At 57.9% G+C, this 16,851-nt stretch overlaps 4 protein-coding genes across 4 annotated transcripts; 2 read left to right on the top strand and 2 right to left on the bottom strand.

Moving 5' to 3' along the window:
- Window positions 1-2,388: 2,388 nt before the first annotated feature.
- On the bottom strand, window positions 2,389-4,213 carry BKCO1_790004 (nadh:flavin oxidoreductase nadh oxidase; the record flags this gene model as incomplete). Its single annotated transcript, XM_020279138.1, has 6 exons — window positions 2,389-2,433; window positions 2,491-2,850; window positions 2,903-3,165; window positions 3,276-3,725; window positions 3,806-3,917; window positions 3,992-4,213. 6 exons carry the CDS (start codon window positions 4,211-4,213, stop codon window positions 2,389-2,391), a joined length of 1,452 nt encoding a protein of 483 aa, XP_020125751.1.
- A 1,531-nt stretch (window positions 4,214-5,744) lies between these two features.
- BKCO1_790003 (uncharacterized protein) lies at window positions 5,745-6,245 on the top strand (the record flags this gene model as incomplete). Its single annotated transcript, XM_020279127.1, has 2 exons — window positions 5,745-6,018; window positions 6,100-6,245. 2 exons carry the CDS (start codon window positions 5,745-5,747, stop codon window positions 6,243-6,245), a joined length of 420 nt encoding a protein of 139 aa, XP_020125754.1.
- A 1,652-nt stretch (window positions 6,246-7,897) lies between these two features.
- Window positions 7,898-8,588, bottom strand: BKCO1_790002 (mitochondrial hypoxia responsive domain containing protein; the record flags this gene model as incomplete). Its single annotated transcript, XM_020279116.1, has 2 exons — window positions 7,898-8,456; window positions 8,548-8,588. 2 exons carry the CDS (start codon window positions 8,586-8,588, stop codon window positions 7,898-7,900), a joined length of 600 nt encoding a protein of 199 aa, XP_020125753.1.
- Window positions 8,589-9,073: 485 nt separating this feature from the next.
- On the top strand, window positions 9,074-10,167 carry BKCO1_790001 (uncharacterized protein; the record flags this gene model as incomplete). Its single annotated transcript, XM_020279105.1, has 2 exons — window positions 9,074-9,291; window positions 9,351-10,167. The coding sequence occupies 2 exons, from the start codon at window positions 9,074-9,076 to the stop codon at window positions 10,165-10,167; spliced, it is 1,035 nt and encodes a 344-aa protein (XP_020125755.1).
- Between the last annotated feature and the right edge of the window lie 6,684 nt (window positions 10,168-16,851).

The raw sequence follows: 16,851 nt of genomic DNA, 5'->3' as shown, positions 1-16,851 counted from the left end.
CCCCCCCCCCCCCCCCCCCCCCTCTCTCATTCGGGAGTTCAGGTGGAGCACAAACACGCGATCACCAGAATGGAGTCGGCCGGCAAAACTCGATCGGTGGTCGCGCGTAGTGCACTTACACTGACTGCGGAGAAAGGTGTGGTATGGACTCAAAGCAAGCTTTGAACGATTACCTGGGCCAAGACGACCCGGACGCAAGTGGATGGGAATTGAGATGATGAATAAAAATGATGCTGCACGATATAATGAAAACATTCTATGCCGTCGTACCCTCTAGTCACCCTTGGTGCGTAGCCGGGAACTATATCCGAACATGAATACAAGTGTATGATAGGTTGGTGGGCCACCTCCTATAATTTCCTCGACTGTGGTCTTTGCGACGGCCACGACGAAGGCGTTGCCCATGTAGGTGTCCGGTAAGGGAAGCTGGAGGCGGGGACGCGCGTTGACGGGCATGTGATTTCGTCTAGCTCCAGCGGTTTTTCGGTAGGTGAATGTTCCGTCCCCCTTCGTCAGTCGTCACTGCCACAAAGCTCTAATCAGAGAAGTCCAGATCATTTCGCAAAGGCAAGTACGTTGAGGAAACCCAGAAATCTGAGCATTCCTTCCTCAGTTCCGCCTTGACTTCGCCCTTGAGTCTCCTCAGCCCGCTCGATTGAGCCGCAGGGTTCGACTCACGTTCTTCTCCTTGGTCGGCAGCGGTACGTGGCTTCGGTAATCAAAGTAGTACTCCTCCGGCGGCGTTCTATCATTCGCAGGAAGCGGATATCCAGGGAGAAGCACGATACTCCCCCGACCCTCGTCCACTCCCCCTTCCGACTCTTGTGCAAGCTCATCAACCACGCAATCCAGCTTTGCCTCAGCCAAAATATTGTCATAGTGGGCACTGTCCAGTTTTGGATCGACATATGTTCCTCGCGGATGGGTTGGGTGTTCTAGTGAGTTCTATGGTACTGTTGATGTGTTTCTCGGCGCCTGTAGCAGTCCAGTACGCACTGTGGGCAAGTGCGATAACCCCTATCGTCACTACTATTATGCGCGACGGATCTGTCGCAATACTCCATGATCGAAACACCTTGAGCAACAAAAATTGAACAGCTTGTGCTTCACATACGCCAGGCGCTACTATGACGTGCGCGCATCGTCGGTCTCTACGACCTCCCCATCCTCGACGACGCCCTGGCGTCGTCCTACACTTATCAAGAAGCGGGATACGCCACCACCATCTCCAGAATTAAAAAAAAGAATAGCGCCGCCTTCTTTTTCTGCGACCTCCCAAGGGAGGAAGAGGTTGAGGAGGAGATATGGCTGTGGCGTTTGAAGAGGTCGGGGAAGACGGGTTTGTTATCCCCAAGCGAAGCGGAGGCGTGCCTGCCGACGCGTAGCTGGGGAGTTACTTCCGTTGTTGTGAGCCGGAGAAAACTCGTACTCTGGATTAGGCTTGGCAATGAAGTTTTCTACCCTCTCATTGGCTAAATTAAAGAAGCCGTTAGGTGGCTTCGCATCGGCGACGCTGTTGGAAGGCGCGATGGCCAAGGGGGGTGTTTAGCGCTTCCTCTCGAGTAGCTCAACACAACACCCGTCACCTCCTCAGAATCTCGCCTCAGTCTTTCCAACACGATTTCTCCGACGCCCTCCCTACAGCCGTAGCGGCGAGCGTTTACCACCAGCAACAGCGGCGGCGGCGAGCACCGAGCGTGACAACTACTCCTAGGGATAAGCCCCTATTGATAATTTCGCCTCGCCAATCAATCAACAGTACATGCTACCACAAGAGAACCTTTGGTACTATCCTACTCATCACGAATTATGTCCAACATACTGAGTACCCTTGAAGTTTCTTTAGTTCTATAATGGCTTCCATACAACAAACGAGCATGATCGCCACGCCCTCTACCGGCTGGCATAAGCTCCCGGGAGAACTTCGAAACCAGGTATACGAGTATGTACTCGTTTCGAAAGCGCCCATATACGTCGAATCTTACTTCGACGGCCCCCAAATCTCGGACGCGGGCCTTTGTCGGGGCTCTCTCCATGACCGGAAGGGTGAAAAGGTCAGGTTAGGCCCCAACTTTCTGGCAGTCAACAGCCAGATATACAAGGAGGCCGCCCCCATCTTGTACCGCCGAAACAATCTGGTATTCCGGGACTTATGCAAGGTGGCCAACAACCAAACATGTTTGTTCGTCTTTGCTTGTTTCAGCCCAACAATCAAGCAAAGATCGAGGATTCTCTGAAACAAACAAGCAAAGACGGAGGGCTGCCATCTTCGCAAAGATTCAGACCCTCTTCTTACCAAACAAGCAAAGATCGAGCCCTATCTTTGTTTGTCTTTGATTGTTGGCCACCTTGCACTTATGCGTAGAACCAAAACGGTTATTGCATCCCTCATTTCACTTTGGCCAACTTCCGTATCTGGCCGCTATACCAAGCCTGCAACCAGTCAGGCAAACCAGGATCAGACAACACATGGGAAAGAGGAACTCTTACACTCGTAGCCCCCAAACCCACCGCCCTGATGCCACTCAGCTTCGCCCACCTCGGCACCTCGACCTTCTCCTCGCGCAGTCGGGCGTCCTCGTCCGCAACGTCCGGGTTGAAGATGACGTCCCTGGGCGCCGAGGGCTGCAACACCGCCGGCCGGCCGATGCCGACGAGGTCGCAGGCTGATGTACCGTCGGTACCGCCGCCTGCTATTGCCGCCTCCATGCCCAGCCGCGTGCGGAACCCGCCAGTGACCATGAGCGTCAGCGAGGGGAAGTGGCCGCGGATCGACCTTGCGAAGTCTAGGAAGAAGGCTTCGCGCGCCGAAGTTTCTTCTTCATCTTCGTCGCCGGCGCCGCCCATCATCTGCAGCGGCGAGATCAGCAAAGGTTCCATTAACGAGGAGCATCCCACTCACCCACGGATCCTCATATAACCCGCCACTGATCTCCAAGAAGTCAATCCCAGCCTCCAAAATCGCCCCAATCTGCTCAATCGCCTCCTCCATCGCCTCACCCGTCTGACAATCCGCCGAATCCAACTTCACACCCACACAAAACCCCTCCTCCGGCGTCACCTTCCGTATCGCCTCCACAACCTCCACCACCATCCTCGCCCGCTTCCTCGCCGACCCGCCATACGCATCCGTCCGGTGGTTACTTTCCGCAGAAAGAAAGGTCGCTACACCCACCCACACAGCCAGCCACACAATTCAGCACACTTGCGCCCTTCCCTCAAAAAAGAAAAGAGGAGAAAAGAAAAGAAGAAAGAAACAAGAAAGAGCCACTCACCCAACAACCCCCCACCCCCCGCCAACACCTCCACGCCGCCCCACCCCGCCTCCGCCGCCACCCTCGCCGCCTCCGCGAACCGCCCCGCCACCGCCCCCGTCTCCCCCGGCGCCCCCAGCGCCCGCGGCGTCCCGAACACGGCCGACGCCACGCTCGCCGCCAGCCACCCCGACCCCAGCCGCACCGGCACCGCCGACGCCGCCAGCGTCTGCGTGCACGGCGAGCGCGTGCCCCCGATGCCCATGCCCGCTGCGGGTGAGTGGCGGTCGGCGTGGGTGAGCTGCATTATTGGGATTGGGGGCGGCGGGGCGGAGGTGGTGGAGGTGGTGCCGCGGGCGCTGGAAGACCAGCGGTGCCATGAGTGGGTGAGGAGGGTGGTCGGGGGGGTGGCGGAGGGGAGGGCGGCGTCGCCGGGGTGGTTGAGGAATTGGGGGTCGATTTGGACGGCGCCTGTGGGCGGGGAGGGGCGGGTGTGAGATGGATGGTACAGTGTGGGTGGAGGGAGGGAGGGAGGCGGTGCGTCGACGTACCGGTTAGGATCATGCCCCAGCCGCCTTTGGCCCAGGTTTGGTAGACGGCGTCGAAGGCCTCGTCGGGGAGGTGGTGTTTGGATGCGGATGTCATTTGCTCGGCCATGGCCGCCTTGGAGCGTCTGGTGTCAGCCCGGTTGCTTGGAATGGATGGAAGTGAGTGGAGCTGGTGCTGTATGTACATACCTTGACGAGGCGGTTTGGCAGCACTAGGCCGCAGGGCAGGGTCAATGGCTTCGAGATTGCGAGATCCATGACTGGGAGAGAAATGTATTCAGCTTGTCGATGTTCTCTCGGTAGATGCGATGCTTTTGCACTGCTCGAGACAGCCACGCAATCGAGCAGGAGGCTTTCGATGACCAGCCCATACAAGATGGGTCGGTCGGGGCGGAGAACGGATGCCACCATCTCCGCGATGTTGACGAAGCGGACGAATTGGTGCGGCCGGTCTTTCCCGAAACGGCAATTTTTGTGACATGGCTGGTTTGAAGTTGGGCCGTGGCCAATCAGATGGTGACCCTCCCGGTGCGTGTCGGGACGATAGTTCGTCCGCGTCGGCCACCTGCCTCGGTACCTAGCTGACATCTGAGTAATGCTGTGCCAAGGACGGGCAATAGAGCAATGTTGGAACTAGACTTGGTCCTCGTGAAAAGAAATGATTCCTGCTTGAAAAGGCTTTGTTATTGGTGAATCACATTCAAATGCGGGACGTCCGCCCGTTGCTACTTTAGGAGATTAAAAGACATGTCACGACAAAACATTAGGAAAGAATCCATCGAGAGCTTTAGAACTGAAACGTCATTGCGAGCTACAGAACGGGTCGTATACAATGCAGCGTGTCATGAGCATTCAGATACAGCCAATATAGATATATCGCCTGTATGGGTCTACGCTTCGGTTCGTGCTACCGACAGATGTTAGCGGCTCGATTCGCGGCCCGGCACTGAGCCATTAAAAAAAAAAAGAAAAAAAGCCAGCGTCAAAACGCAAAACGTACAACAGCCGGGATTCCCCAATGGTCACCCACTTGAGTACTAATCGGCCGGTTCGCAGCTTGAGTACGGCTGAGCGGACGGGAAGCCCTATATTCTGCGACCTATGGTCGTACGTGAAAGACAATGTTGCTGGAAAGGTATATGACTATAAGTGAACAGGCTGTTGACTGCCTCTCGACTGCAGTGCTCTGTATTTGCAGCACGTCAACGTCTCGACTTACTACGTATCCGTCGAACTATATACAAACAAAGCATGGCGTTAACACTCGATTCCTAGCCTCATGCAGTCTTCCGGATTGACGGGTGATGGGAATCGAGTTTTGCCGGAGATAGCTGGCCCGAAGTAAGGGGAGAGGCGTTCATGCAGTTGCAGTGCCGCTTAAGCCTACCATGCGCTGCAACATCGCGGACAGGTTCGTGCTAGCCCGGGTTGGCAATTTGATTGAGAAACGGCCGAGCCGAGCCTAGACGAGAGGGACACGTCATTCCATAGCACATTGCGGCTCTTCTCCGCATCTTGGCGTTTCCAACTGCATTCCCGTTCGGTGCATTTCGCCGGCCGAAGGCTGCATGAACTCGACCGGGTGCCCCTATTGTTTTACGAGACGGACCACGCTCGATTGGGCGGCGCAAACAGGGCGGAGCGCGCACCGGTCCACCAGAACTGCTCGACTACCCAGTCGGATCCCAGCAGCTGTACGCCTTCGCCGCCCGTGAATGCGGCTGCTAAAACGGCGGCTGCGCTGGGCGGCGCCCGGATAAAAATAGCATTTCCGATGTCGTGCCACGGCTGGATGCTACTTAAATGCAGCTGTGTCCCTGCTGGTTGTGGTTCCCTCTCCCTCACCAGCCAACTGTCTGTCGTTCTCCATCGCTCGCTCTCTCAGTTCAATAAATCATCCTTCGCAACCTTATAGTCCTCCTCCTCCAACAACAACAACAAGATGCGTCTCACCTCCGCCCTCGGTTCCATCGCGGCCCTCGCCGCCGCCACCGCCGCCGCCGCACCCGTCGCCGCCGCCGCCACCAGCCAGTACGGCAGCTGGGCCGTCGAGTACAGCACCAACTCGGCCGCCAACGGCTGGAAGCAGCAGAAGTTCTCGGCCGTCTACTCGCTCGACCAGAGCACCGCCACCAAGACCGTGTCCTACCTCCCCAGCACCGGCGAGACCGTCACCGTCGACCCCGAGTCGTTTGTCGCCTCGTACAACGGCACTCGTACGTTTTTTTTCTTTCTTTTTTCCCTGGTCTTTTTTTTTTTGGAGAGACAGATTTGCTAATGTTTCTGGGGTGCGGCAGACGTTATTCTTCAGCAGACCGTGGACATTGAGGGCACGCAGACTACCATCTATGGAAGCGCGCCGCTGGAGACCACGTGCGGCGGCACTAACGGTCGTCTCTGCACCGGCTCCGCTACTGTTGAGGTCACCGAGGCGACTGCTTGAATGATTAGCTTGTGAGAGTGGCTTGAGGGGCGCGATTCAATAAAAAAAATGTGTGTATGTATATTGCTTCCGGCATGTAAATAATCGGCTGGTAATGAGAGCGTTGGTTGAGCAATTTGCTTGTGTCGGCAGTGCCATGGCGAGGAGAATCGTGATGCCATTCACGACTGACCAAATGAGGTCGGGTTTGAGGATGCTCAAGTGGATCAGTCTTCTTCAGTGATGTCTGAATAGTGCCGAGACCGCGTCCTGGTGGTCGCCGAAAACGAGCAGAATTCAGATGATACCAGCAAACGTTTCCCTGCAGAGTGTCATTGTCTTCCAACGTTAGGACCCAGAATTAGCTTTTGATCATAGTCAGTTGCCAATCAGAAGCCTTTATTGCCGTGCCAGGTAGCTGTTGCTAAGGTTGGAGTCTTTACGTGGTCCTCTACTACGTCTGATGGGTATGCAGACTGTCCATTGTGAAAAGGGAAGGACCTTGCTAAATATTACCGCCACTCGACCATTTCCCATCTGTAGTAGAACCCTGTTTCACGAAGAGGTAGCTTTAACGTAGATGACCTTTGTTTTTTTATTTCGCGCGAAGAAGACACTTATACAAGGGAGACTTTTCATGCGAAAACGACTCTCCATCCAATCGCCGGGTAGTGCAAGGGGGTATACTAAAGGGACAAAAACTTCTACACGGTTATAGTACTATATAACTACTGAAATAGATAATGAGATACATGTACAAAGACAGAGCTTAAAAAATAGCATCTCTCTATATAAGTCTCATTATGAATGTAGAAAGTTCCTGGTAGAGGTCTACTTGATGGTCGTGGCGGGTTCAATGGCCAGATGGCAATCACCCTCTTACCGGCAGCGGTGCAAGGCCCCGTCTAATGCCAACCAGGTTTCTTCTCCAACGTGCTGCCGTCATCAGGTGACGCAAGGAAAAGCATAAAGTCGGCGGGCGATGACCCGCGTCGTAATCTCCCACGTCCCGCGTGAGATCTCTCACATTTCCATTCTGATGTCACTCCGAAGAACGAGGAACGTTTAATGGTTACGCAGAGAGCGGACGTCAGTAGAGTGGCATCTTCAAGGAAAACAAGCTCACTACAAAGGGAAAACTATGACAATGCTTCGTAAAGATATCTGAGACCGTTTTGAATCAACACTCACTTAACGCCACGATACCATTTAAACCCATTCGATCATCCTCCGTACAAGTTGACGGAGTAGCAAGCGAGCTACGTTATCGACTACGGAGAACGTGTAGCCGTACATTGATTTCTCATCAGTGATGAGGGATCGTTCATGCCGACTGACTGCTCACCTTGGCACTTCCAACCTTATTGCTGAAGAGTTACGAGGCTACCCGGCCGGTTTGCATGTCACATTTGTGACAGGAGCAACATACATTATGAGAACACAATCATTTCCGAGAACATTGGTCCCATGCGTAAATTCATCCACTTTTTCCATGGGAATACCAGAGCCGTTGCAAGGCTCAGAACGACCGGAGTGAAGAAGACCTCTCCTGCCCAATGCCCCGTACGCCAAAACAAGAAAACATTCTCCAGCGACCGTCCGCATCCAGCCCAACCCATCAAATGCACACAAAGAAGCGCAATCATTTTCCCTCCTCCACCATCCGCACGCCCCTACTTCTTCCCCGCAAACAAATCCTTCACCGCCGCCACCACGCCGCCCTCGGCCGGCCTCCCCTCCCCACCCTCGACCACGCTCTTCGCCTCCGTCACGCCAGCCCCCTCAGCCCCGGCGGCGCCCTCGCCCTCGCCCTCGCCCCCGCCCTCCTTAGCGCCCGCCCGCGCCTCCCTCTCCCTCTCCCTCTTCGCCGCCCTCCTCTTCTCCAACCGCGCCCGCATGGCTTTATCCTCCTCATCCCTCGCCTCGAGCTCGCGCAGCCAGGCGTCGCGCTTCTCGACGGCCTTCTTCTGCTGCTGCAGCGCGTCGAACTCCTTGCGCCTCTCGCGGTCCTCGGACCAGTACATGGAGCCGGCGGCCATGGCGACGATGGTGAAGCCCTGCGCGTAGATGCGCCGCCGGAACATGCGGTTCGTCTGGTGGTGGTCGCCCGCCTTCATCGCCCGGCTCGCGCCGATCAGCGCCCAGCAGGTGAGGAGGCAGCCGAGTGGGATGAGCGGCTCTTCGCGCAGCCGGCGCGTGAGCTTTTGCATGCGGTTTTCCGAGTAGAAGTCTCTGTTTTTGGCGCGCGGTGGCGGTTAGCCTTTCTTTGCTTTTCGTTTCGTTTCTGGGAGATGGGGCTGCTCGGTGGGTGGGGGGCGCGTACTCGTTGCCGTCGAAGGACGAGGGAAGTGGCGCGTCGGACATGGTGGGCGGTTTTTTTGCGCTGATTCGAGCTCGATGGGTGTGTGGTGGATGGCGTGGTTGGTTGGCGCGGAGGAGTCGCAAGAGGTGTCGGAAGCTCGGGGAGGAGCAATTGATTGATGTAGCGGGGGGGACGGGGCGGATGAGTGAGCGGGCGCTGGTGGGGTTGGAGGTTGGGTTCTTGGGTCGGCGAGCTCTCTCGCGTGAGATGCATGCGTCAGTATTCGGACGGGGCCATCGGGGAGCCAAGCCTCCGCCACCGAACCGCCCGCATCGCCCAGGGTCACTTGCGCGCGTCCCGGCTCCGCAAACCCAGGCTGCTGACATACCACCCGCCAAACCAACGTCCGACACCTCTGCCGACTCCAAAACGCAGCAGCAGCAGCAGCGGCGTGTGGCCCATGTGAAGCGGAAGCTCACTCGCACCATCTCTTCCCCTCGAGGCATGATACTATGAGCGCCGCCCCCCCACACACCCCGTTCGCGATATGAGCGATGATGCGTCCCCACCGACCGCGGACTGGCCACGCCGTCACCACGACCACGATGCAACGGACGGAGACGGCCCCGGCGCTCCCGACGAGACGGTGGGCCTCGCCGACCAGAAGAAGAAGATGCAGTCCAAGCGGATAGGCTACCTCGACGACCTCCTCCGCAGCCTGGACATCCTCATCTACGCCGAGATATCCGCCGTCTACTACCTAGAGTAAGCCACACCCCCGCGTGCAAGCCTTTGCCCCAGCTGACTCGTGTGTCCCGCCGCAGCTGCTCTTTCCTGCGCTTCGTCCTCCGCGCCTTCGTGCAGTTGATCTGGCTCACCCCGAAGCCCGAGATCCTGCCCGAGCTGCCTTCCAACCGTCCGTACATATACCCCATCAGCGGCTCGAATCTGATATGTCTATTCTGCCATCTTTGGTTCCCGCCCCAGTCGGCGGGCGAGGCAACAAGAGGCTACCTGCACGGCGGCCTGTTGATCGACTGGATCGGCCAGCAAGGCCCCTCGTCGAAACTGCGATTGTTCCTGTTGGACTGCTTCATCCTCGCCCTGCAAGTGGTGATGCTGGCCGCCACGCTCAAGCTGCAAAAAGTAAAGAAGAGGAGGAGGAGGAACAGCAGCAGCAGCATCAGCAGCAGCAGCGACGCGACAACGCGAGAAGGGGGCGACGCGGTGGCCGAAGGCCCGTCGACGACGACGACCACCGCCACCCGGCAGGACGTCGACTCGGAGGAACGCGGGATCCTGCGCCGGTCGTCGACGCTCTCGACCACCACGATGCAAGACGAACGCACCCCGGACGAGCGGGACGAGCTGCTGGGGGGCGGCGACGCCGCGCTGCCCGCGTCGTCGCCGCAGGCCGCCCTCGACGCGCTGAACTCGGGCCAGGCGGTGGTGGCGGAGCTCTTCATCTTCGACACGGTCCGCGACCAGATCGACGTCGCGCTCAACCCGACCGCCGCCGGCACCGCCGCCGAGGCTGCCTCGCGGCCCGCGGTCCTGACCGGCCGCGATCGCCGGAGGCAACTCGCCGCCGCTCTGGCCCGCCGCCGACTCGCTCTCGCGACCAGGTTTGGAGCTGGATGAAGGGGGACCGGGCGGCGGACACGACAGGAGCGAAGCGGTTTCGAAACGAGGGAAGCGAGATTTCGAACGTTTGCTGCTGTAGCTGATTTGACGCGGGACCACCTCCGTCGCTCGATGGCCCAGTCACACGGAGCCGCGCTGCGAGGAGCGCCACGGGGTTTTCAGAGCAGGGGCTGATGTATCCTCCGGTGGGCTGCGGCTTTCGCGTGGTCATCAGACGTCGACATGGGGGGAGCAAACTTAATATGGTTCGGGGGGGAGGTTGATGCAAGAGCAGCGCACACGGTCCGTGTGTATTGAGGCCTGATGCAGATTACAAAGCACTAGCGAGCAGGGCGAAGCGGCAGCCTTTTTTTTTTTTTCTTCTCCTGCTTCATCTTAATGAATGACGGTTCAACCGATGTTTTATCAGATGTGGCTAAGCGGAACCGAGCCACATCGCCTCCCGAACTCACTTTCTACATGCGGACAACAAGGCTGTGCAATAACGGCGTCTCGTGCGCTATAGCAAGCCGCTCAGCCCATTCTCGGGGAGATTGAGCTCAGCAGGATTGCACCCGTCGAGACCGGCGGCGGAAAATGGGGGAGGGAGAGAGAGGGGGGGCACGCAATGCAGTGGCGGCAAGACGGTGACCCGGTACAGACGTGCGTCCCTTGCCAAGCATTTGACAAGCTTCCGAATGGCCTCACAGTGCAGCAGGCAAGCCGAAGTCTCAAGAGCGTGGACGGACCAGGATGTGCATCAAAAAAATTCAGGGAGGCCCAGGCTCACAAAATGCGTCTTCATGCATCTTCCCACCCACACACCTCCGCACATGCAGGCTGAGAGGCCGTGCCTAACCGCCACACATTATTCGAGGCGCGTGCATGTTGTCGGGCAACTGGCCGTGCAGCGGCGGCATGTATACGCGTCCTGCTCCTGCTGACGGACGGATACGAGGACCAACCGAGAGAGGCATGGCCAGCTGTACTTGCAAATAATATGCCCTTTGACTTGTCGATGCTGATCAGCAGAGCAGCGGCGCGGCGGGGCCAGGTGGTGTGGGCCTGGCACTAGTAGGTGCTTGCTCACAACAAACCACCCCCGGTCGCACATCCGCAAGCTAAGCCTCGCCTGCGGGTTGTGCAGATGGCAAGCAGGGGTGGGGCGGGCGGATCAGAGATGCCAAGCTGGCGCCAGCCCGCTCGACGGCAGCGGAAGCCGCTCCTTCTCTGCACGTAAGAGGGCCGCGGGCCAGGGAACAGGGAGTCAGGGAGAGCAGACAATAATTCAATGGGCAAGGGACGCCGAGGGGGCCATTAAGATGGTGGGCACGATGGAATGATCAAAGCGCGTCGTCGGGCGAGAAGAAGTGCAGCACACACGTACCTACACAGTAGCGGCCGGCAAGGCCCTGAAGGAGCTAGCTGTGCGAGAATAATGCGGCACTGTTCACACGGCGAAGGGGCAGCAGTAGTTCTGGGCTGGCAAGATTGGGCAGTGTGCAGGGGCGGGTGCTCATGGCTGGGATACCGAGGCAATCGGGCGTTCGCCGGCAGCTCTGTGCTGCAGCAGGACGACGTCCTTTTTTTGCTTCCCCCTGGCAGGGAGCTGTGCGGGGCGGCTAGCCCGCTAGAGGGGGCTCCAGAGTGCCCGCGTGGTACGATATGGGTTCATTTAAACTTTCAGCGACGTTGGACGAGCCGCGCGGAGCAAAAAGACTTGCTGCGACAGCTTCGCCTTCAAGCAAGCCCGCCTCGTTAGTGGCCCGCCGCCGCGCCGCGCCGCTCTTGCTCTCCCCCTCCCCCCCCCCTGGTCCGCCTTCTTCATGCCCGTCCCGCCCGCCGTTCCTGGGATGCTGCCTGCTCGCCGTGCACACCACCTGCTAGCCGCGGGGGATGACGCGTGAGCTGAGCACCACGCTGCACGTGCTCTTCCCTACCGTGTCCCGCGTTTTAATTTGGGGAAGCGCGGCAAATGCTGGTGGTCGTGGTCCCGCCGATTCGAGAAGGATTTTAGCCACCCTCTTTTTTAGCTTCGACGACCAAGCGAGAGCAAGACAGGGCGGCCGCCCGGCCCGCACATGGTCTTGCCGCCGCCGCTGAGGAGGATTGCTTGCGTGCTCCGCCCCCCCTCGCCGCACTCTCCCGATCTGCTGTCTCTCTCCCGACCCGGTTCCGACCACCAGGCCCCCCGGTCGATAGCCGACTTCGCCCTGACCACAGCATCGTCGTGTCCTTGCTGCTCTGGAGCAAGAAGCCACAGAGAGGAGGCTCACTGACCCAGCAGCACCCCTGCCAAGGGTCCAGCATGCGCGGCCCTCTCCCAGAGTCGATCTGGTCCGTTGCCAATATGGCCCTCCGTATTCGACCGACGTTGTTCGCTCGCCCAGCCTTGTTCCGGCACTCGGGCCATTCTCAGCTAGCCTTTTTCCAAGTTGCTTCCGGTGCATGCGCGCAGGGATCAAGTGTCTGATGGTGATGGTCTTCCCTGCCGCTGCTGCGCGCACCTGTGTCACACGTTGCTTTCTCTCGTGCCAGCAGAGCAGCATCGGCGGAGGAGCAACCTGCAAGTAGAAAGCGCGTCGTGATGTCGGTACTCGCCGCCGCCTGCGTCAGCGAGTGGCCAGGGCTCGTGACTGCTGCCTCTCCGCCAATAGACTTGGGTTGCGCCCAAACCACAACTTTTCTGCTGCATCTCCCGCCCTGCAGAGATAGATAGAGAGAGAGAGAGAGAAAGAGGGAAAGAGATTCTAGCCCCTCTTGTCCGCCACCAAATTCAATCAAGCCACTCCACCGCCGCCGCCTCCGGCTGGCATGGCGCCACAACACTTTCGCCTCCGAGACCAAGCCTTCTGGCAGAAAACGGCCCTGCGCCAAACCCTGGTCCCAGGCGCTCACGACCCACAGACAATCGCGGTACCGGTGCGGTTTTAGCTGAGTCAGGTTTCCCTCCCGCACGACCTCCAGCACGTACATGGCACTACTACTCCGTACCACTGCGCCATCTCTTCCAAACCATCTTTCCCTTTTTCTTTCTCACCCCCCGGTCAAGCTCCGTTGCATGCCTCTCCCCTCCCCACCCCCCCGGTCTTCCCACTCCCACGCCAAAAAATTGCAACCATGCTCCCTGTCTATGGCTTGCCTTGCGTGCTTTTTTTTACCCTGAGAGCAGTGAGACGGGGCGTCATCTCCGCGATGGTGACGTAGGCATAGATCATGGGATCCTTAGCGGCTCGGATCTCATGTTGCTTCTTCGCCGTCTCTCTTGTGGCTCAGCACTTCGCGCTTTGCTTCCGGCGCGGCCCTAAACGTGGTGCCTCCCTCCCTCCCACACCTACCTCTCCTTCGACCGGCCTCCCGCCACCGATCGATCGACCCCTACCTAGGTAGTGCACGGCATGGGAAACTGTCCTGGTCTTGAGATATACCTAGCGGGAGACCCTGGGTCTGGACGCCCCCCTCCCCCGACCGACCGACCCATCTTCTAGATCCTCACGGTACCTACGTCGGGATCATTGCGTGCCATTATTGTCAAGGACGCGGTGAGGCGTCGAATAATGGGTAGCTGTGATCTACGTGTGCCACGGCGCCTGGCCTGCAATAATGACTCGCGCCGCGTCCTGGCCGCCCCGGGCCCCCGTCCCGTTTTTATTTTTTATTTTTTTGAAAGAGATTCCAAATCGTTTGTTTTCCTGACTCGTTGGATGTGGAGCGCGGATCATTAAAAGTTGGCTGCGGCGGATGTGTATGTCGAACAAGGCGAGGCGAAACGAAACGGACGGACGGACGGACAACAGACGATAAAAAAATGACAAGGGTGGCCCGCGTCATTTTTTACCCCACCGTTAGGTCTGTTCAGCCCTACCGATACGACATGGGTGGGGAGTACGGGCTAGAGGGGGGTGGATCTAGGTTTTTTTCTTTTCTTTTTCTTTTCTGCCGTGCGTCGGGAGCGCATACACGTATGCGGCTCGATGCTGATGGCATAGTAGTTGCTATTGCGCGCATGTTGCATCCCGCTGCCGGCTGGGTGGGTAGATGTGGATCGAGGTCCAACGGGTCAGCGGGTACGGTGCCAGGTTCAGGTACGGAGCTGGTGCTGCAGATAGCCACGCCCAAACATACCGTAACCAGTCGTGTCGGCCGTGAGTTCAGGGCTGAGAGGAAGGTTGCCACAGCGCGTTTGCCTTTTGCGCACTGGCAGGCCGAGAACGGATGAGGTGCCGGCGCACAGACAGCAGGAGCGCGACGATTGATACCTGCCTGGAAGTGAGGGAGGAGGATGATTGCTCCGCGGAGCTCGGACCGCGACGCGATACGACGCGATACGACGACGGCGCCACCAAGGAGGAGCCGCCTCGGCAATCTACAAGCCAGGGTCGAGTTGACGAGAGACGCTTGGAGCAGCAGACCGCAATGCATCTTCGACGTCGAGTCCAGACCGTGCCGGAATGACGTTGGCTTCAATGCGCCAGTCCTTCGCCCAATATCATGCCGTGTCTGATCATCCTCTTCCCTTTTTTTTTTCCTTTTCTTTTTCGCCTGTATCCATACTGCTGACACTGTGTCGAGCCTCGCATCAACGCCCTCGACTTCCGTATGATGAAACGAAGAGCGGCACACGGCGAAAGCTGCTCCTCCAGTCTGCAGGACCGCATCCCTCACTTCTTCATTCTTGGCCCATGCAACCGCCAGAAGGACATTGGCCCTTCACCATCTCCTACTAGTCCGCTTATCCCCCACCGTTTCAGAGGCGTAAACCTTATTTTCCATCTGAAGCCTACCACGTCACTCTCAGCAACCGCTTACCTCCTGATTCCTTCCCTCATGTTGCACTTCGTATCGCAACAGAAACACGCTTCCCCAATCAATGAATGACCGAGCGCGTCTGTGCCCCCGCCACGCGCCGCAATAAGAAAGAAAAGAGGGCGGCACATAATTTTGCCGGCGTCGTATCTCACGCCAGACGAGGCCAGCCGGTTGATGGGTGGGGAGCGGGGAAGCGGGAGCGGCGCCTTGTTTGCTCTCTCTCTCTGTCTCTCTCTTTCTCACAGCTCTTCATCAGAATTTCCTTTTGTTGGTTCCGTCCTACTCGCCGCTTTGGAAGAAGACTTTTCCCCCCATCGTCTGCGAGAATGAAATCCTGTGCGGCTGACGAGCTTGGAATGCATGAAACACTCCTCCTCCTCCTCCTCCTCATCCTCCTCATCCTCCTCATCCTTTTCCTTCTCCCTTGCCCCCTGCCTGCCTGCCTGCCTGCCTGCCTGCCTGCCTGCCTGGCTCCTCCATCTCGCGCTAGCAGATCTCGGTTCCACCCTACCCTACCCTACCCCCCCATCGGAGATTTCCGAGGAGATTTCAACCGCCATGCATGCAGGCCGTCGTCGAAGCCGTGGTGGCGCTCGTTGACGTAGAGATATATGCGACATGACCCCCGTTTAAAGGATGATGAAAAAAAAAACAAAAAAGGAAAGAAAGAACGGCAAGAGGTTGATGGCGCTAGATGATGCCTTTTTGGTCAAAGATTCGAAACCGTGAGAGGCCCCGTTCTTCGCGGCAATCGCGGTTGTCACGAAATGCTACTGGCCGCCCTGTGGTGATGGTGATGTATGTCACCCCGCTGCCCGGCGGAAGCTGACGGTCGGTTTGTTTTTGTTTTTGTTTTTGTTTTTTCTTCACGTTGGTGTCGGCGTCTGGCTTGGAAGTACTACGGAGGTGTGTGTGTGTGTGCATCTAGTCTCAATGGGCGTTATGGTTGCCCGGTGTGCGATGAAGCGAATGGCGGTCACCGCATGAGCAGCTGTTGTACGTACATACGTTGATGGCCTTTCCGTACATCTATCTCACCAGCATTGAGGCTGGCACGGGTTGATCGAGGTATGAAAGAGGAAGAAAGCTTCTGACAAAGCATTGGGGGGGTTTCGTACACCAGAGTGCTGAGTAACCGATGCCGAACTGTACGCACGCTTGTTGAGACCGTGGCGTTCTCATAGTGTCTCGCGATGGATGATCGGAGAACAGTCCAGCGCACATGTCCGGTTCCGCGTAGGTACAGCTCCTCCCGTCCAGGTAAAAGCCGCGGCGGCAATCAGAGCCTACTTACTGTCAGCACTTCGCGGTGCAAGCCGCGGTGCCGGGCGGGCTCCTTCGCTCGCAAGCTCCAGCGGCGCGCGGCCAAAGGATGTTGACCGCATCAGCCACCAAGGGCCGTCGTCTGCCCCTCCCCCCCGGGAAATAGGCTCATTCGTGCGATCAGCTGTACGTACTGCATATGCGGGTCTTTTTTTTTTTTTCCAAACGCCCCCAGCCCGGCCAGCGCTTCATCGACGCCGCTAGACTCCCTCCGACCATGACTGCGTCTACAGATGGGCTTACCCTTGACGCTCTAACGCACCGCAGTCCCATGGCTCACTCTTCCTCTCTCTCTCCCTCTCTCTCGCTGCGGGCGGCACAGCAGATCTGCAGCGGTACCTATGCCGGTGATCGGCCCATTCAGAGCGGCAGCCACCAAAGGGAAACGGGACGGAGGCAATCACAGATCCGATCAGATCGCGCCCGCCCTTCGGCAGCGGGCGGTTGAAGGCGGGTGTGGAAGGAGGGAACGAAAAGGAAAACAAAAAAGAGTGTTTGCTTAGCGGCGCGTTTGGTTCAGTCGGGAGCGTCCGCTAGTCTTCCGATTCGTTGGCAAGTTGGTTTCCCCCC

Source organism: Diplodia corticola, assembly GCF_001883845.1.
Source record: "Diplodia corticola strain CBS 112549 chromosome Unknown scaffold79, whole genome shotgun sequence".
NCBI lineage: Eukaryota > Fungi > Ascomycota > Dothideomycetes > Botryosphaeriales > Botryosphaeriaceae > Diplodia > Diplodia corticola.
The sequence above is the reverse complement of the archived record's forward strand: the minus strand, read 5'-3'. Positions and strand labels throughout refer to the sequence as shown.